The sequence below is a fragment of the Drosophila elegans genome, unplaced genomic scaffold, assembly GCF_018152505.1.
Source record: "Drosophila elegans isolate 14027-0461.03 unplaced genomic scaffold, ASM1815250v1 contig_208, whole genome shotgun sequence".
NCBI lineage: Eukaryota > Metazoa > Arthropoda > Insecta > Diptera > Drosophilidae > Drosophila > Drosophila elegans.
Genome location: NW_024545578.1, coordinates 7,777,214 through 7,797,523, shown reverse-complemented (window position 1 = coordinate 7,797,523; position 20,310 = coordinate 7,777,214). Strand labels below are relative to the sequence as shown.

The 20,310-nt window shown below is 39.7% G+C and overlaps 4 protein-coding genes across 4 annotated transcripts in view; 2 read left to right on the top strand and 2 right to left on the bottom strand.

Moving 5' to 3' along the window:
• Window positions 1-4,306: 4,306 nt before the first annotated feature.
• On the bottom strand, window positions 4,307-4,957 carry LOC108146603 (pupal cuticle protein Edg-78E). The gene is given in 3 exon segments (XM_017272651.2): window positions 4,307-4,530; window positions 4,533-4,794; window positions 4,861-4,957. Coding segments are annotated over 3 exon segments (381 nt in total). The 5' UTR covers window positions 4,873-4,957; the 3' UTR covers window positions 4,307-4,423.
• A 1,359-nt stretch (window positions 4,958-6,316) lies between these two features.
• LOC108146602 (pupal cuticle protein Edg-78E) lies at window positions 6,317-7,363 on the bottom strand. The gene is made up of 2 exons (XM_017272649.2): window positions 7,260-7,363; window positions 6,317-7,179 (listed from the first exon to the last, which is right to left on the bottom strand). The coding sequence occupies exons 1-2, from the start codon at window positions 7,269-7,271 to the stop codon at window positions 6,673-6,675; spliced, it is 519 nt and encodes a 172-aa protein (XP_017128138.1). The 5' UTR covers window positions 7,272-7,363; the 3' UTR covers window positions 6,317-6,672.
• A 4,853-nt stretch (window positions 7,364-12,216) lies between these two features.
• Window positions 12,217-12,861, top strand: LOC108146641 (pupal cuticle protein Edg-78E). The gene is made up of 2 exons (XM_017272686.2): window positions 12,217-12,324; window positions 12,391-12,861. Exons 1-2 carry the CDS (start codon window positions 12,313-12,315, stop codon window positions 12,760-12,762), a joined length of 384 nt encoding a protein of 127 aa, XP_017128175.1. The 5' UTR covers window positions 12,217-12,312; the 3' UTR covers window positions 12,763-12,861.
• Window positions 12,862-14,352: 1,491 nt separating this feature from the next.
• Window positions 14,353-20,310, top strand: part of LOC108146784 (formin-J) — a 32,371-nt gene continuing 26,413 nt past the window's right edge. Inside the window, exon 1 of the mRNA XM_017272948.2 lies at window positions 14,353-14,947. The gene's annotated coding sequence lies outside the window, so the exon portion shown is untranslated. The remainder of the gene's footprint in view (window positions 14,948-20,310) is intronic.

The following is a 20,310-nucleotide window of genomic DNA, read 5'->3' as shown; positions in this document are numbered from 1 at the left end:
CAGTTGCTCTTAACTGACAGAAGACTGTTGATGTTACTGTACGTCTACTTTTGCCCTGTCTAATATTAAATTATTGAAATCAAATTTAGTGCTTCCATCCATATGTGTGTCAGCATAAGAACGCATTATTAAATTTCCATGTACAGAAATGCGTGCGTAATTATATTGTAGTTTAAAACATGGCATACTTTTCAGCTGCGACGGAAAATTAATAATATGCGGTCGCAATCAAAATGTCACATCTAAAGTGAAGAACATATTTCTGGCTTATCGCTCGTTCGCTCCACTGCCCCCAACAAATGCGGCCCAATTAATTGAAACTTTAAACAAATGACCGCGGTGCAAACACTCAGGGTTGCGACACACCGGAAAAAATAATGAACGCTTGATAACCGACCCCAAAACTGTTTTGCATTGCAGCTTCAAAAAGTAATAGATTTTAGCTATTTTTAAACTAAAAATAAAATAATTGTGATACTGGAAAAACAGAGCACTCACAAATTAAACAGACATTGGCTTATGTTCAGGATCACTTATTAGTAAGATTATAATTTACCAGACCAACAATTATTATAGCTTATTATATAACAATTAAAAATATAATAAACAGTGTATCTCAAGAAATATGAAATATATTCTCCAATTATATTAAATGCTTAGAAATAAGAAATAAAATATGGATGTCTATAGAATACTGTAAGAAAAAATAATGTCTTGTCATTTTCAAAATATATGGCTGACATAAAAACGACTTTATTTATGCATAGTATGAAATTTTAAAAATATTCTTTAAATATATAAGCGGCTCTAAAGCTAAGCATCAAATATTATATTTACGAATACACAATACTGCGAGAAATCTCAAAAAAACGTCTTGTGATTATTTAAAGATATGGCTGACATAAAAAAACTTTTGTATAGTATGCAAGAAATAAGAAAAATATCCTTTAAATATATTAGCTGCTTAAAAGTATAACATAAAATATTTACGATTGCAGAACACTGCGAAAAAACTACAATAAATTTTTTGTTATTTTCAAGTTATATGGCTGACACTAAAAAGCTTTAAATATGCAAAACTAGCACCTTGGCTGGCACTTTTCTCGGTGCACTCATTGTACTTCATCGCATGTCAAATGCATATTTTACTATTAAGCGCCACCGTTGTTGTCCTTGTCGTCCTGGCTGACATTGTTGTTGCTGCTGTTGCTGCTGTTGTTGTTGTCGCTATCCTTGTGCGCTACTTGGGTCGCAGTTGTTAACGAAAAACGGATTCCGGAAGCCCGACGACCGATACGGATATAAGTGCAGCATGTTCGGCGGAGTGCATGGCATGAATTGGATGGGGAGGGGGAGGGGGTGGAATGGCACAGGAGGTCACTTTCGATTGACGCAGAGTGTCCGGCAAACTCACGATTCGAGGTGGCATCTTCACGTACACGCGTTGATGGGCCACACACACACACTCACACTTACACTCGGGCACACAATTTTGTCGCCTCTTCAGAATTTGACGTTTTTTACGATTTCCACGTTAGTTGACCCCGTGGTTCCTCCTACTTGACTATTGATTTTTACTTGGAAATAAATTGGTTTCGTTTGTCCGTCTAGCTATGGCTGTTGTCATTCCGTATTGGTATGTCCAAAGAATGGAGGGAATTCGGCACTTCGCTCACCCGCACTTTTGGCCCGAAGTTTTCTTTGCCAATTATTGTTGAAAATTATTTTTCATTTTGCTAGCACAAGCATCCTGGTTTTTTATCCTCCCACCCATCGCCATCGACTGGCCTCCATCGCAAATGGCCGGAACTATTGTTATTAAGACAGCCAGTGAATGTTTTTCCTTATTCATTTCACTTCTTTATATTTTCTGGCTGAGAGAAAAATTGCACAGCAAATGAAAAGTGAAAACTGGAAAGTGTGTAAAGTGGAAAGTAAAGCATTAAAGTTGGATAGCTGAAGAATTTCGTTTCCCGTGAATCCCTATAATTATTACTATAACAAAAGGGCTCTTTTCACTTTTTACTTAATTGAAATGCCCTAGTCCGGCCCGTTACGGGTTAAGCTTTCCATGGAAAAGGGAGTCCGGCGGAGTGGGCTGGTCCGTGTCATTTTCAAGCACTCGCTCGCATATTTTTGGCAGCTACGTGACACATGCCGTGACCATGTTCCGGGAGCTGCAAACAAAGTAATTTTTTGTATTCTTTCCGCCGTTGTTTGGCTGCTTAAATATGGACATGGTAGCCCCTCAATGCCACTCCCCACCATCCCCTCTGCAGTCGCCACTCGGAATCCGGACAAATAGAAAAGGTATCCCTATTCCCCACAAACGTATTTACATTGAAACGGTCACAAAAGGGTAGTTGTGTTTGACTATCCTTGTCGGGGCAAAAAGTGGGCCAGTCATCGGGCCGAATGCGCTACAGTTGGTTGAGTTATGGCCAAATAAAAGACGAACGGAGAAAGGCTAATTTGGTGCATAGTTTATACTGACCATAAAAGTAAATTGCACGGCTACTGAGCTTAGGGTTATTGGCCCATTTGTTTGATGCCGTTATATATAGGGGCTAAACTTCCGGAAAGTGCACCGGCTTATCTGCACCCGCATTACTCAAGGGCATAGTGGCGGTTTTTTGATTAAACGGCTGCCGTTTATTGGAAGTTCTAGAGTGCATAAATTAGTTATTTAGATATTCCACACCATAAAGTGGGAAGAACTTAAAATGCCTTAAGACACGCGAAAATATATCAGCACGTTTCAATTATTTAAACTTTACAAACTGTTTATGCATGTTTGACCTTTTACGATTCAGCTCAAATCTCGCATTCATTTAAAAAATTTTATTGCCTTTCCAGCACCAACAGCAGATCAGAACCGAGCAGCATGCCCGTTTACGACTTGCCACATGGGCGACAATCGCCGGGAGTAAACAGCAGGATACGGATACTCACAGATTCAAACCATACCAAACCACACAAAACAATTCACAATTCACGGGCACTGTGAGCGGAGCGAGGTGAACCGGAAAAAAAGAGCCACATTGCCACAAAGCATTTATAATTAGATTTTCAGCAAAATGATAAATAAAAGTTTTTGATTACACAGCAGCTTTGTGTTGTTGTCGCCAGCAGGAGTGGCAGTGGCAGAGGCAGAAATCTGAAGCACCTGTGCCTAAAGTGGCGACCGCAGAGCCACAGACATAATGGGTTGACATTTGCATAAGCGTTGTTAAAGACCGAAATTGAAGCCGAAATTCGGGCGGAAACAATGGCCTGAAGTTCGTCCTTTGGCTGGCTGAGTTTTATGGCACTTCACACATCGCATATTAACGCTGCTTGCGTCCCAATCTTTTTAATTAACTACTCATATCCGCCGCTGAGCGTGTCTGCCTAATTGTAATGGATATGGGAAACCCGGACTCGGAGTCCTCCCAATTCCCCTCCGAAAACCATCACGCTTCAATAGCGCTATGTGCGTGTTAGCCAAGTCGTAGCCAAAATCCTTTTGTGTCTGCTCCTGCTCCTCTGCCAGCAAGTGTCTTAATGAATTTCCATTTCCAGCAGACACTCATTCAATTCCCCTCCATAAAATCGCAGCCAAAAGCAGAAATTAACTTGCCTCATGTCAACTGTTAATGAGCAGCGAAAGCACAGTGTTTTCGCCGCACAATTTAAATGCATATTGCTTAAGTTTATAAATATTTTATTAAAGGTAATAAATATTTTTAAATCTTTATTAGTCAATTTAACGAATTGGCTATTTTAGTTTTCAATTTTCTCAAGCAATTTAAAAAGAATGTTACCTTTATTTAATTTTTTAGGCTGCACTTATTTAAATATTTGAAAACTTTAATCTTGCAATGCTTCCCAAATTCCGGCAATATTTATTTACCAACAGCACGTGTCTTAAAACTTGCAGACTTGTTTTTTGGGTCCAAACAAGTTTAACACCAATTTCTTTACAATTTCCAAAATTATTTCAATCAAAGTCTCCCTTGAAGGTATTGTTTGCGAGTTTCGCCCATGTTCACCTTGACCTTCGTTTGTATAGATTATCACAGAAAGTTTATTACGTTGGCCCAGACTTTGTTTTGTGTTCCGAAACTGAAACTTTTGAAAATTAGCTGCAGTCGAAACTGCGAGCTTAGACAACTTTGGAACCACTGTTCACAGCGAGAAGAAGTCAATGTTAGTATTAAATATTCAGTATCAAGAGCTAGGCATTGTCTCAGCTGTAGTCAAACTAAATTCTATTCCATGGCCCTGCTAATTAATTCTTTCCCAAGCAAATTACATAGGCCGCAAATCAGTTCAATTAACACCAGCCGGTGGATGGCTGGATGGCTTTAATCGTATGGAATGGATGAAGACATCATGCGAAGACTACTTTGGCAAACTAAAGACTAAGATCGGTGCTCCGGGATTAGATCTGCTGGGCGCGCACCGCACGATCGGCCAGTTCCTCGGGGGTGGGGTGCTCCTGGATATACTGGATGGAGCGCAGGATGGCCTCTGGGATTGGTGGGGGGTGGGCAGGAGGTCGGACTGTGGGTGGAAGCCGAACTCATCGGCAGTGTAGACCAGCTGGACGGGAACGCCCTCGGGGGAGATGTAACCGAAGGAGCCGCGAGCATAGTGTCCCGACTGACCCTCCTCCTGGATGTGGATACCACTGGACTGCTCGACGTCGTAGGCGTAGGTTCCGTCGGTGTCCTGGTTGGCCAGGAACTTGGTGATGGTATCATCATTGAGGGGGGCGGCCAGGGCACATCCGAAAAGGGCGACGACGAGGAGCTGTTCGAATTGTCCAAGGAAGTCAAATAAATGGCCTGAACCATGGCTACGGACTTATCCACTTACGAGCTTGTACATGTTGCTGCTGATGCTGATGCTGCTGCTGCTGGTTTGTGGACTGAGAGGCTAATGCTGTCACTCTGGGCCCCCGATTGACTATTTATAGTGCTGCGGCGGTCAAAGACAACGCCAATATGCAGACTTCGAATATGCAAACAAGTCGAGCATGCAAAGCGACCCATATTTCGCCCAATCACACTGCTTTTGGCCACACGTTTCGAGTCATTAATGCAAGACATGGCGTTCCCATGATGGAAGGATGGCAGTTACTAAATACTCTCTACAAGTAAATGTAAGTAGTGCTTTAAAATTTTAGATATTATATTTAAAAGGTAGTAAGAAAGTAATATTGTAAAACAATTATTAAATTACATTTTTTTAAATATGTAATATCATGTTCGATATGCTGTAAAAATATAAAAATCAAATAAATTGTATTAAAAGTAAATTTTAAATTAATTTTGTGTCTAATATTTTGAAAATTCATTAAAGTGAACTAAGTACCTTATTTTATGAATTAGTTGTAAGTTCATACTTTAAAGGTATAAGTGAAAAAGATCTGTCACTCATGAGTGCGATTATCTAAAAACGGATAATTAGTATACTAAAACAACTACTCTGCAAATCTGATGCTGAAATGAGTATACCCAATTAAATCAGCGACTTGGGTGGAGTTGATGACACAACCTCAATGCATCAAAATCAAAGTCGAATATGGCTCTGCGGCAAACACCAACAATGGTAAACGCTACCGAGATTATCAACAACAAACAGCAGCAGCATCATCACCGTCACAACATCAGCAACAACTTGTTAATTTAATCAACTCAACAATGATATTTGAAGTTACAACATTTCTCGAACCCGAAACGCGAATCAACTTGAATCGAAGGGCCAAAGCCAATTTGCATAATACAACCGCCCAACAAGAAATACGAGCGTGCATTTATTAATTTCTGATTGAACTTCCCCAGCTCGAACTGATATAGATATAGTCAAACCAGATCTGCACACTTGAAGGAAAATCTCAAGGGGTAGACGCTGCGATAATGCATGTGGGCGATGCGATGGCATCGGCACAGAGAGAAATGGTTTCATTTTTTATTTTTGAAGTCACAATAATATCAATTATTAATTCGCATATTTAGTGTGTGTAAATATTGACGTGATAAACCTGTTTCTCACACGTGGTGACAAGTAATTCACCATTGCCTTGCTCGCGGGAAAACCCTTAAATTTATATTAATTTTCATATTTACCACAAAAGGCGATGTGGGGATTAACCAAAAACGTTTAAATTTAACACTTAAATATTATTTAAAATTTAAAAATAGTGTGCCATGGAGATGACTTGATGACCCTCTATATTGCTGATATGGTATTTTTTTCTTCCCGTGCAATGCCTAAGGCATGGCCATATGCTCTCATCTCGGCACAGGCATTCATAGTATAAACAAGCATATTAAATTGTATTTTTCTTTTATTACATTATTATTATCTCTGGCAATAAATGTCAACGTCAGACGAGCCGACAGCAGAGGAGCCGGGTCAGAGGGCACAGGACTCAGGACGAAGGACCTCCTAGCTGCCCGGGAGCATGTTGTTGTTAATGTATGAGGGTCTATATATACAGTGGGTGAGTGGGTGTGCCCACGCCTCCAGATGTAGTTGTCTCTGCTGTTTGACGGGCACTGTCTGTTGTATGCTTTGACTAGGCAAACAGACAAGCCCAGAACATGAGACAATCTGGACAGGATGGATGCGGATGCTATTGCTATTGCTATTGCTATTTCTATGGATGCATGGGATGATGCTGGCCTAAACCTTCCTGTCGTAGGGACCCACGGACGCAGGCGCTAACAAAGCTCCAGCTGGCTGCAGATACTGCTTGCCCTGCTCCTGCTGCTCCTGACCATGACCATGGCTGTGACTGTGACTGTGATGGTCGTGGTGCTCGTACTCTCCAGTTTCCTCCGGGTGGTTGCGGTTCCACTCCAAGGACTTCAGGATGGCCTCTGGAATGGGCGGCGGTGTGGGCAGGTGCTCGCCCTGCGGCTGGAATCCGTTCTCGTCCGCCGTGTAGGTCAGCTGGATGAGCTGCCCCTCCGGAGTGTAGTACTGCGAGGAGCCGCTGGCGTAGTAGCCACCCACGCCCTGCTCCTGCTGCGCAATCCCGTTGGACGTCTCGAACTGGTAATTGTAGCTCCCGTCCTCCTGCTTCAGCTCGTTCACGAAGCTCCGGATCTCGGCGTGGGCATCCGGGGAATCCGAGGGACGAGCCTTAACTCCGAGCAGGATGGACACGGCCACAAGTACAACGACGCTCTGCAAGCACATGTGATTTGTTATTATTATTTGTTATGGTATGTATCCCTTTTGAGGGCAGCCCAAAACCTTTGACTTACGATCTTCGACATTTTCGCCTGGCTTAGGTTGTTGAGATTTGGTTTATGGTTTATTTGCTGGTTTGACCCTAAGAGCTAAGCTGTGTTTGATGCCTCAGTAACCTCGACCCGTCGCTTTTATACCCAACACAAAATCCAACTTGATCTGCAACGAAAGTGAGGAAAGTGGTGTGCAGCCATTAGACCTGATGGTGATGATAATTGGCGGATTGCTGATTGGGGTTTGGGGTTTGGGGGAACTCATCACATCATATCGTCAGCATATGGCAGCTCATTTCGGATTTCACAGCCGAGAGCCAGCAACGGTTGCAGCACCAATTATCTCGACCCTAGGTGGCTTCCACGGCAAATATTCATTAAAAGTTTTGAGTGAAAACGAAACCAACCCGCTGCTGACCACCTGGCTGAACCTTCTTCACTCCGCTCCAATCCCCGCGGGTCAAGAAACTCTTCACTGCCGGCCCTTGGGTAATTAAGTGTTAGTGTTAATTCATTAATTATCCCCGACCAAGTTGCTCGTTCGTATTTTACGAAATCTGTAATGGATTCGCTGTTCCCAAACATTTATCAGGCCGCAGAGCATGGCATAATGCCGTCGCATCGAGATAAGTGGACGCATTAAGCATATATGTATGGCTCGTGCTGCATGGACCGGTGGGTGGGTGGGTGCAAGGTGCGTGAAATGGCCACTGAAACCCCTCTTCCCCAACCAAACTATTGCTAGTTTCATCCGACTCCGAAAGGCAGATGCTAATCGAACATTTCAAAGCAGTCTGTCCATAACTCATCATACACATAACGAACCTAGTTTCATTGTGCAGATAACTGGTTGCACTCATAAATATTAGTTAATGAATAGTGCTGCTACTGCCAGTTGCCTACAACTAAAAATAATTACTCACATAAATACTATTAGGATTAATATTAAGAAATATGATAATTGTGTACCTGATATTTATGGTTTACTCTATTTCTACCTATTTATATATTATTTTTCTTTGATTAGTTTAAAATTTGAATTATTTTTTTATAATCTTAAAAAACCTCCTTGACAGTAAGTCTCTTAAAAAGAATAAACACATTTCGCACCCTTAAAGCTCACGAAATTCACCGCATGGCATATTCACGATGCCAGAAAAAGCCATATTTCTGTCGTTATGCTCAGTAAAGCTGTGAAAGTGCATTAATTTTGCATCTGATGCACAGAAGTCATAAATAAACCAATATAACTTTTATTTTTACGCTGGCACTTACACGCATGTTCATAAATATTCCGTAACTTTGATACGTTTAAATAAATAAAATATTCTTCTGAGTGCCTCGCCCTCTTGTAATTTAATTCAATCCACATAATAAAAGTTGAAAAACAGCAAAGATAAAACATTGATAAGCTGCTATAATTTGTTCAAAGCTTTTATAATGCATCGCCTACAAGTCAAATCAATTAGTAGTGCGATGTTATGGCATATTCACGCATTCAAATGAATTGTCAAGAGATGTGAACCAGCGAGAGGAAACGGACTTGAAACATGCAAATTGAATCAGGTTTTTGATTAAAAGTCCATCAGCCAGCCTTAATCATTGGCCACGCACCAGAATTGCATATACATATAGTATACATGTAGACCGTTTGACTGTCAAAAAAATCAATCGGATGAAAAACCAATTGATTGGGTTATTCAATAAAGCCGTGAGCTGATTTAAATTGAAGCTACAAGTGCGAACTGGCCGAAATCCCACCACGAACAAATTTCCAAAGCGAATCGAAATGAAAGTTGCAACAACAAGCAATTAGCAGACCCATTTCGTCTCTAGCGATTGAAGGTCGTTGCGGCCAGATTTTCGAAAGTCGTTGACTTTGTTTGGCGGCAAGCCATGCATCCATAAAAAAAAACCCCCCAAGGGCCGACCTTCCACGCCCAACGCCAACGCTTTCTGCTCGATGTATGGGCGCTGGATAGGGTTACATCTGCAGCAGAATCGGTGAAGTCTTAAACGAGATTTCTAACAAATGAATGAAACCGTATAAACGGTCCATAAAAAGTGGCCAGCCAGTCTGCAAGCGTCGCTTGCGTTGACAGTGTATTAATTAATTAAGCTCGCTAAATGTATCCGATGAGTGAATGTAGAGCAACGGATTGGCCATAAAAATTCAAATACCAATCTCTGCCAGACCTGCCCGAAGTACACGGAGAGAAAATCAAAGCAAAGTTGGTGGACTGAAAATTTGTTAAATAAATAAAAAGTATATTGTTAAAATCTATGAGATGGAGTAATGTTTATCTATTAGAATATAATCATATATTTTATATATTCTTTTGCAAAGAATCTCATTGAAAATATAATTTAACATACTTTCTTTAATATATAACACAATTTTGTGTATGTTTTAAGAAAACCATTCTGATATCTTAGTAAAACATATATGTTTTTATATAAAAATTTAAATAAATAAGTTTAATAATTGAATTAATGATTTTATTAATTAACTAAAATGGAGAATTTGTTGAATAGCCCATCTGTCCTAAAACTCTTTTACAGTTTAAAAAAATATTAAGAATATTTCAATTTAATAAATGAAGTACTTAATATTTATTAGAAATTGCAATAGCTTTTTCTCCGTGCAGATGCGGCAGTGGTCGTTAAATAAATTTCCAAAGACATGCCCAAACTAAGGCTAAAATTGAGATACGCGCGCTGCGCCTGAATGACCTTCGGCGGGACTGGATGGTGGACCGGAATGGGACCAGTCTGAAGCGGACTGGACGAGTGGCCGCCACCGAATGTGGGTCAATTAATGTGGAGCAGGTGAGCCGTGAGGAACTGGCCAAGGAGTCGCTGATCCACAGCGTGTCCCCTTTTTGCCCCCTTTTACTTTCCGCTGGTGCTTCTTGTCTCCGCTTAATGCGCGCCAAGATGGATTGATGCCCTAATGGATGGATGGTCTGGGAGAAGGAGCACTGGTCAGGATGGTTGAGTACAGCGGAAGCAACTTAAGGAAACGCCATCGAATCGTAACAACTTTTTCTTTCATTTAAAGCCGCCCAAGCGGCAGGCACCGGACAAATGTGTCGACCAGACCGACAAAAAAAAATGAAGCCAAATTGCCGAACAGCCGGTTTGGAGCATAAAAGCCGAAAGTAACACCGAAAAGGCCAGCATAGCAGAGGGCAGCAAAAAGCAGATAATGCTGCTTTTGCTTCTGGTGCGACATCGTCCATCGTCCATCGTCCCTCAGCACATTCACATTCACTTTCCTCTTGACTCGCCCCCATCCCAGGTTCAGATTGAGTCCCAGTCGCAGACGCAGTCTGGTTGCCATGTACTTATAAAAGGCCAACACAAATCTTATAAGGGAAACAGCATGCGCCCCGAGTCAAGCTCTCTTGTTGTTGGCTGATGCCTTTTGGCCACTTTAGTGATGGCAGAACGACAACGACACCTTTAATATGACCCAAATAAAAGTGGGTACTAAATTGGGCAATGTGTTAATGGAAATATTTCTAAAATTGTATATTTGGCACATGGAGGTCTTGTTGATTTCAATTTATTGACACATTTTCTAAAATTTATTATCACTCATATAAGGTTTCGAAGTTTATAGCTAGATTTTTTTTGTATTCCATTAAAACATAAAATATGTTGACACAATTCTTTAAAGTTTTGAATGTAAATTGTAAAAATGTAAATTAATTTTGTGAAGACAACTTAAAAAAAAAAAAATAAGTGAAATAAAACCTTTTGGTATATTTTTTTAATCAACTTAAAACCCTCTGCTTTTAAATTATTAATTTAAGCTATATATTTAAATAAATATATATATATGTTAATTTCATTTATTTTGTTTATTTATTGTATTAAAATAGATATTAAATTAGTGGTTTCCCTTTTTATTTTTGACCTACGTACAATTTAATATTATTGTTACAGAAAATTATACCATAAATTTTATAAATTTTATAAGTTTTTTTTTTTTATTGTATTAAAATTAATAATAATAAAAATAAAATTATGTAAGCTACACTTTAACATCACTTTTACTGGGCCACAATTTCCCATTTAACCAGATTCACCCATGGCTTAGCAGTTTTATTTTGCACTGCCCCAGATGTCTCGTGTTTCCCGTGAGTCACGTCATCGCCGGCTCATCGCAAGTTCTCTTATCAAAACTTAATACAAACTTGCCTGCTCCGCTGTCGATAAACTGTCGTACTGTCGTACTTTCGGACAGTCTGCTAAAATGTTGCGCCGCGGTGGCAAGGTCGTTCGTCTGCTCTTGCCCCAAAGTTGAGCTTGCCTTTTTCATTTTTGGGCGCGCTTGGTGATTTTGTAATAAATGAATCCGTTGACCTTAGCATGTGAGGTTCTTAATCGATTTCGCTGATTTTGCGAACGATTTATTATCAAGTTTCGCATATGATTTTGGGTAAAAGGACTAGGCGTTACATTTATTAATGATGCTGCAACACAGCTAGGCACTTCAAAATAATTTGCCAGCTCATGAGACCTTATATTAATTCTTGAGCCAGGAAATAAAGTGGACTCTTTGATGGGGCAACTACAAATTGCGCTAACTAAACAATTTTCGTAGGTGTTAATGAAAAATTAACCCCCGGCCAGCAATTCTTCAACTTCGAATTGATTAACCGGCTGACCACAGCTTGAACAAAAAGGAGCATAAAGTTTATGGCCAAAAAAACTATCACACACACACACACACACACACACACACACACACACACACACACACACGGCGATTCACCGAAAAAAAAATGTATCGACGGAAGAGTCAGTCTCCAGCGGGGTCTTTAAGTGCCAATGTGTGGGTTTTTCTTTTTTGTTATCTGTGAGGGGCAGTTCATGTTCAATGCTGAAAATTATACGCGTTTTCGGCGACTGCGACGACTGCGAGTGCCCGGCCCAAAATGATTGGCGTGCCAAAATGCTATAAATGCGCCGCCAGGCCAATTCAGTCACATTCATTCTCGTTGCGAGTTCACAGTGACAACAAGTCAGTTCAGCCCAACCCAATTTAGTCCAGTCCAAACAGAAAATGAACAAATTCGTAAGTGGGGAAATGGTTTGCCAAGAGATGATCCCTTTCAACTAACTAGTATCCTTTGGTCCGCAGTTCGTCCTCGCCGTTGCCGCCTTGGCCATTGCCTGCGTTCAGGCCGATTCCTTTGATGCCGCTGCCGAGACGAGGGAGTACAAGAGCGATTTAAAGGAGGACGGCAGCTATGCCTACCAGTACCAGACCTCGAACGGCATTGCCGGGCAGGAGTCGGGCGTGGGCGGATACTATGCCAGCGGATCGAACGCCTACTACGCCCCCGATGGCCAGCTCATCCAGCTGACCTACTCCGCCGATGCCAACGGCTTCCATCCCGCCGGCGCCCATCTGCCCACCCCTCCCCCCATCCCGGCGGCCATCCTCAAGTCCCTAGAGTACATCCGCACCCATCCGCACCAGGAATCTCGTCAAGGCCAGGGTCGATTCTAGACCCCAACCGGGCCACCACTTGTTGAGCGTTATGCGAGCTAGGCTTAAGTCATTTGAAAATAAACACCGTTTGAGAAAAACATACATTTCCATAAACAAGTCGAAACCGTTGTTAAATTTGTATAAACGCTGCATAAATGGGGGCATTGTAAAAAATTCGCTATTTGGTTGATGGGCAAATTTACGTTGGTAAACATTTCTCTATACTTAAAATTCAACATGCGTTGATAGTTGGTAAACAGGTATGCATGCTATATAAATGATTTTTAGGTAACCCTCTACTATGCAAATTCTAAAATATTATGTCTATGAGCTGCTCATTGCCAATTATATAGTATAGTATACTTCTTGCTAACTTGTGTACATTTGGTGTTTTGTTGAGAAACGGTTTCAGTTAACAAACTACCTCCAAACGATCACTATTAAACAATATTGAATTACAAAATTGAATATCTCAAAAATAATATAATGATTCTAAAAATGCCAAAAAGTCATATATATAATTTTGAATTTGAATAATTGGCGCCTATAAGGTATTTGGAGGGAACGAGGGCTGCCTTAACGCTTATCGTAAAGTATTCACAACGCATTGACATTCACACCGAAGCTCACACAATATTATATCGATACCTAATACCTATCTCATAACTTTGTCTTTTGGGCGGGAGTTTGAAATTATTTGAAATGAAAATAGCATAGCATGAAAATAGCATAGAAAAATAAACTTTAATACAAAAAAAATAAAATAAAATAATTTATAATTATATTGGCTTTTATTTAACTTGATTTATATAAATGTAGTTATGTGTAAGTACTTTAAATATATAATTTATATTTATATACATAACAATAGTGACATGCTAATAATAGTGTAAATTCTTTTCAAAATTAACCGTGGCTTATTGTACTAATTTTTTGTTTTTTTTTTACCAAGAGCTGAAACGGTTATTTAATAATATATTGGCGCCTGTTTTTTGAATTAGCTGTACACTGATCGCAACTGTTAGCAGCGGCTCTGTTAATCGGAGCTGGTTCGCGAAGAGCTTAGCAACGCTCAGCAGTGCTGTTTGTCTGTTTCAGTTATTGCTTGAAATTAATTTTGTCAGCTTAAGTTTTGTTAAATAGTTTTGTATATAATTTTATTTCAATTAAATTTAGTAAATTGACTCAAAATTAAATTATTTGTGACTACAGACTAATGCCGAAAAATACTGAAGTTTACTAAATGTAATGCACAATACTACTTCCAATTTTTTTAAAAAATCTTTGTGTTTGCTTGTACCAATTAATGTGCAAAAAGTGGATAACGAATCCAAGATATATAAATATAATTTTTTTTTTTTGTAAAATAGCTCCTACGTGTAATTACGTATACGTAATGTTCTTATTTTTTAGTGGTCAAATGGTAACGTATGATAGAATAGATTTAGGTTGTTAATTGTAACGTATTTCATGCCAAAGATTTTAGTTTGTTAGTCTTTTTAAAGTTGATCCGTACTGGCAACAAAAATCACTCAGCACTGTCGCTCGTCAGAGGCGCGCGCAATCGGGCGATCGTCGGAAAATCAAACCGCGCAAGCTCGCCGTTATTTCAGTCACTCGCGATCACTCGAACGAATCGGTTATCCGGCAGCAGGCAAAAGGTGTGTTGTGAAGGTGTTTTGTGGTGTTTTGTGTTGTTTCGAGTTGTTTTGAGCTGTTTTAAGTTGTTTTTGAGGCGAGAACTCCGCTGGCAGAGGCAAATTCAAAGTGCATGTGCAGCGGTCAGTACTCGCCATTTGCTGTCCAACTGTCCAGCTTGTTTGGCTCTTATTTTGTTTTGGTTTTGAATTTTGATCTGAGTCTGCGCGACATCGAGTTCTGTACGCGTTGCATTTTCAATAAACGCGTTTGCCTTTGGCTTTTCTACGCTTTTTGCACGCTGCGTGGGCGCCAATTCGTGTGGCTGTGTCTCGTGTGTGCATTAGCTAATGTGTTTGTATTGCTAATTAAATCGGCAGCAAAAGCAAAAGCAAAGGCAACCGCAACGGCAACCGCAACCGCAAAGTGGCAGCAACAAGAACCCCCGACAAAAGCGAAACAAAGTGCATTCGATAAGTACGATAAACCAAATCCATTCCCGATCTAAACTGGAATTGGATCGACATCGGACAGGTGTTTTCCCCACATTCCCGCATTTCCCATGGTGAGTTTTTCACGCGGTCGCCATCAGAATGTTGACCAGCGGCCTATTAACCGCTTTTGTTTGCCCATTAGTCGCGGTCAGCTGTGATAATATTTATTACCAATCGCACCCAACACTTCCTTCGATTCCAATGCAGCGTGGAAGGCGAACGCCACGAAACTAGATCAATTACGCGCAACCATAATAATGATAAGACTTTGGCGCCCCCTCTTAAATATCAATAATGCATTTGTCCATTGAAACCTTAGCAACATTGTTCTACGCATAAACATCGAGTGGGATAACAAATTAAAGTTTATTTTAAATAAGGTGATTTGAATAGCACAATTAAAATGATTTTAAACTATAGATATAGAATAAATATGTTTAAAAATTGTATATATTTTTTATCTAAATGTGTTCATTTTGTTCTGAAGATCAAAAATAAGTAAAATGGATTATTTGGTGAATATGCATCATGTAAAATATATTCTAGCTTGAAATGCTAACTCTATGCTCTGAAAGTTTTACAAATTATATTGTGCTTTATATACTATTTTAAACAATAAAATTTGTTGGTTTATGTTAAAAAAGGCCGAATCAGCTTGCAAAATAGTTTGTATCTGACAAAAACCAAACAATATTAATTTTTTTTTAATTTTGTATAAATTGTTTTTGCAATTTATTATTTTAATCTTATAAAAATAAGCAACATTAAACATGGGATAAAAGCAATGTTTCTTTAAAGTTATCCCACTTACGATCGTCTTTAGCGGAGACATTCTGTAATTACAAATGTTCCACTTGTATGACGAAAATCGGCGGTAATCGCAAGACAAATAAACAATTAATTAACGCAAGCATAATGCGGCAATAACGACCAACTCCCAACGGAGCTTACCTTGCTCTTTAAATCTGGAAATCTTTAGCTCTTAAATGTGTTCGAATGAGCCGAATCGACGCGTCGGTTCCATTTCGTTGCTCGAGGGAATTAGAAGCCGTGTTCAGATCTTTGCCGATACGAATCGGATTCGAATTTTTTATGGGAGCCCAGGGCGTCTTAGCAAGAACAAGAACAAGAACATGAACAAGTGGGGCGGCTACCTGCCTTTCGGATTCCGAGAAGTGTTTTCGGTCATGATATGCCCAATCTGAATCAAGGCGGCGGGCTCCACCCCTCGAGGCCAAAGAAATCTCCGCCAACTCTTCAAAGCGCGGCGGCTTAATTCAAATTGATTTCATTTTTCGATTCGTTCCCTCTCCCTCGGTTTTTTGGCAAACAATTTGAAGTGTCAATTTGTGTTTATAAAACTAAAATTATTTATCAAGCCCAGGCCATCGCATGTGGGCAGCGTAAACAGTTAAAAGAAGAAAAAACCAAGCACGCATATATATTACGTTGATACAGAGATAAAAAACATGACTACGTTTTAAAGTTGCCAAACTTAAAAAAACTATATTAAAAACTATATTAATTTTTTCATTTTAATCAAATGAACTAGAATAATTATAATTTAGCAAAATTTCTATATAATGTCTAAAATTATCATATTATTTTTCTGTGCATTTGGAACAGTGTGTATGTAGATATATATCGCGAATAGCACTGTTGGCTGACTGCAAAGTCAATTGCCAAATATGGCGGACTTGTTTGTGTGTGGTTTAATGTCACACTCGCACACACACACACACACTTTGGCGAAGATAAGTGTAACTCTCTGCCTGTCAATAGCTGAGCTTTAAAAAAGGAAATTCAACTACTTGTTCCACCAAAAGTCGCTGAAATAGTCACCCAACATTGGCGCTTCGCTAGCTGCCTTTCCTTTGTCTCCGCCAATAAATATTGAAATTAGCATGCGGCCAAATAAATTTATTCTCTAATTGTTATCTAAGCTGCTGGGGCCCTAAAAGGCATCCCAGATCCAACCCGATCTGCGGATGAGTGTGCCGCACCACCCAAAACAGATCACAAAAGACCTCAGCTGGCTTCAGCTGGGCTTTAACTGGAAATTCTCTGTGACTAATTGGCGGGGAGCTTGACTAATTGCATCGAGCTCGATCAGAAGTGAGGGATGGGCTACGAAGCAGTTAGTCAATAATTAAGTCAGCTCTAACGATCTACAATAATATGTGTTTGCGCTTGGGAAATCACTTCTGTTTTCATTGATTATATATTTTTAATCCATTTCCGATTAAACACAAGTTCTGCCCTTTCTTAACAGATCTTATCATCTAATTCATATCCGTTTTTTTTTTTAATGAGAAGGAATTTTTACATATGCGAATAATATTTCCAATATTCATAACCCAAATATTTAGCACTTTATTGTCAACGGCTTATTTTGATAAATTTGATCACTTCATTAAATTTGTGTTTCTTTTCACCTTCCACCTTTTTTTCAAATTCTTCCATGCATATTTATAAAAATATAACTTTCTTAATAAAATTGAGTTAATTCTATGTGATTCAACATAGCTTATTAAAACATCTGAAAAGTCTCTAATTAGTTTTAAGCTAACAATTTGTTTACAATTTCGAGAATAGTTTAATGATTTTCAATTTTCTCTTAATTTTCCTTTTACAAAATTGTTAGTCAGCTATTTTATATAGTTTGAGAATATATTAATAAAAATAACTTTTTTGAAACAACTTTATTATTTTATAATTCTATTTGTCCAATGCCCTAAAACATTTTTTCGAATTCCGTGGGCTGCTACGGCGAAGGGCATGTAGCACACTAAACCACTTCCAGCTTGTGCAATATCGTTTCATTCTTTTGCGTCAACGAGCCAAATGGAGAATACTAATAAAAATCGCGGCTCCCTCGCGTAATACGCTGGCCAACCTACGATCGAGCGTCAACGTTCTTTGCATTGACGGCAGCTGCTGCCGCTTAGAAACTAACCAAACAGCAACAAAAAATGAAATTAAAAAAAAAAAATAAAAATATAATCAACAACCACGAAGTGCAGCCAACACTGATGCAGTGGCAGCCGCTTATTTAATATGCAAATGAGCGCATAAAGGCAATTCATTGCAGGGAGAGCGAAGCCCAGATATTTGCTAAACAATAAGTAAAATGGCTGCGAAATGCGAGAATAATTGTTATTCAGCAGCTGACGGGAGGATGCGCAGTTGTCACTTGGCAACTGTTTGCTGATTGCTTTTTGCACTGTTTGCAACCTTTTGCCGAGTTTCATTCATATTCATTTTTATAATTTTTTTGAGCCAAGCCAACTGCCCACGCAAGCCAATGATTTGATGTGGCAATAAGCGATAATTATGCGAGCACAACGCGGCGTATGAGTAATTTGCGTTCGCAATTAGAAACAGGCGCCGACTTCGTCGACGTGCTGAAATGTTCAAATTGCATGTATTAATCTCAAAGAATACTACTCTGACACAGACACAAAAGCAATGCAGCCACGAAAATCAACTAACAAAACCACAAAAAATAATAACAAATGCGGCCAGCAGCCAAGAACAAAAAAAAATACGACAACGAAGAAAAGAATCCAAGCAACTTGACAAATGCTGTGGGTGTTCGTGTTATTGTGAGCCCACGTTTAAAATTAATAATAAAGTACACACTCAGTACACACAGTCGGAGCAACGAAAGAGTTGTATATTGAAAAAAGCCCATAAGAATTTGAGTGAAGCTGCTGGTTGTTTTATTTCGTGTGCCTGGCATACGAAGCAGCAGCAATAAACTTAAATGTGTAATAACTTTTGAGCAGTAGCATGAATAAAACTCGAGGGCGGGGGTGTTTCGCTCCTCCGGTTAATGTGCTCATCAAATGGCCATAAATCAGCTCATTAAAAGTTCTAAAAGAACTGAATGTCATTTCCGAATGGTGTAAGGTGTGGATGTTGTAAATAATAATTCTTTTGATTTTAAGTACAGGAAACTGAGATTTAGATGGGAATGGGACACCTCACTTAAACTTAGTTTTTCCCCTTTGTTAGCCGAAAATTTGAATAAAAAAAGAAATCGCAACAAAGCCAAATTCGCCTTGCTCAGTTGCGTTCCCTATTTGGAAGTTCTCTCGCCTGTCCATTCAAAAGAAGCGAATAAGAAATCAAAGCCAGCGTGGCGTATGCGTAATACGAAAGACTACTACCGACTACTGACCCATCCAAAGGCAGCCCACACTCTCGTAAAATAACCGAACAAAGGCGGATAGGAAATAACTAACCAGGTCCAAGTTGGCCAACAATAAAAGCAACAACATCACTGATTACAAGCGAACAGTCATCTCTATGCAAGTCATTGTTGCTGTTGCTGTTGCTGTTTCTGTTGCTGTTTTTGTTGCTGTTGCTGTTATGTCCATTTAAGCCTTGCCAATTTTGGCAACTTGTCGACCACTTGGCGCTTCAACATGAGCGATCGAGAGATGAGAGCTTCGAGCTTCAAGCTTCAAACTACGAGCTCTCCACCGCCCATACCCATTTGTTTCCCATATTAATTTATCATTTATAAACGATTATTGTTATATAAATTAAATTGCGCGCCCAAAACAAATTAAACTAATAATAGGAAGCGTTTTTCACGCTTCGAACCGCTTAATGCCATTTCAGAGGAGTAGCATCGGGGGAAACTGTGTAATTATTGACTTAGTCTTTGACTTTGTAAGAAGCCGACAGTCGGCGGATAATTCGCAGAACCGATATGGGAAAGATATATGTAGAGTGGTCGGGGCCAATGGTTTGCCACTTCCGCCCCCCGATTAGCTGGCCCAGTTTGCTTTTTGGGCTGCGCCACTTTCTAGCCATCCATTAGCCGAGTTCGCCAATATATATCTGAAAACAATTTCTAGGGCGGCTCTGGCCAAATATGGCAACGCAGTCGATTACCTTGGCCCGACTTGTCAACAGGTGAAATTTTTTATACGCCCGCCTAATTTGTTTGCCTCGCCGTTTGCCATTTTTTATTTTATCTCTTTTCTGCATAATTTGTCCGATAATCACCGATCCAGCGATCTCGGAAATTTGCATTCTTCGCGAAGACCGCAAAGACAGCAAATTCATAAAGCCCCAGACAAATAATGCGTCAATAAAATGTCAAGCGAACATCGAAGGTTGAGCAAACAATTGACGAACGGCGAAAATATTCATTATTTAATGTTATTACCCTCCCGCACGGGCAAACCAAACAACATTAGTGTAAAGAACATTGTGAATCACGCAGGGTCACAAAGACTGTGTCACGGATGTTACGATCGATTAATCGAAATAAGACTTTGTTGAAATATTTGGATGCCTTATGGATATGGCTAATATCAATCAAGCAGATCTATGGAAACGTACTTGCTTGAACGATCCGATCAGGCCATATTTGATCGCCAATTATCGGCTAATAAATACTCGTTTTGTGTTCCACAAG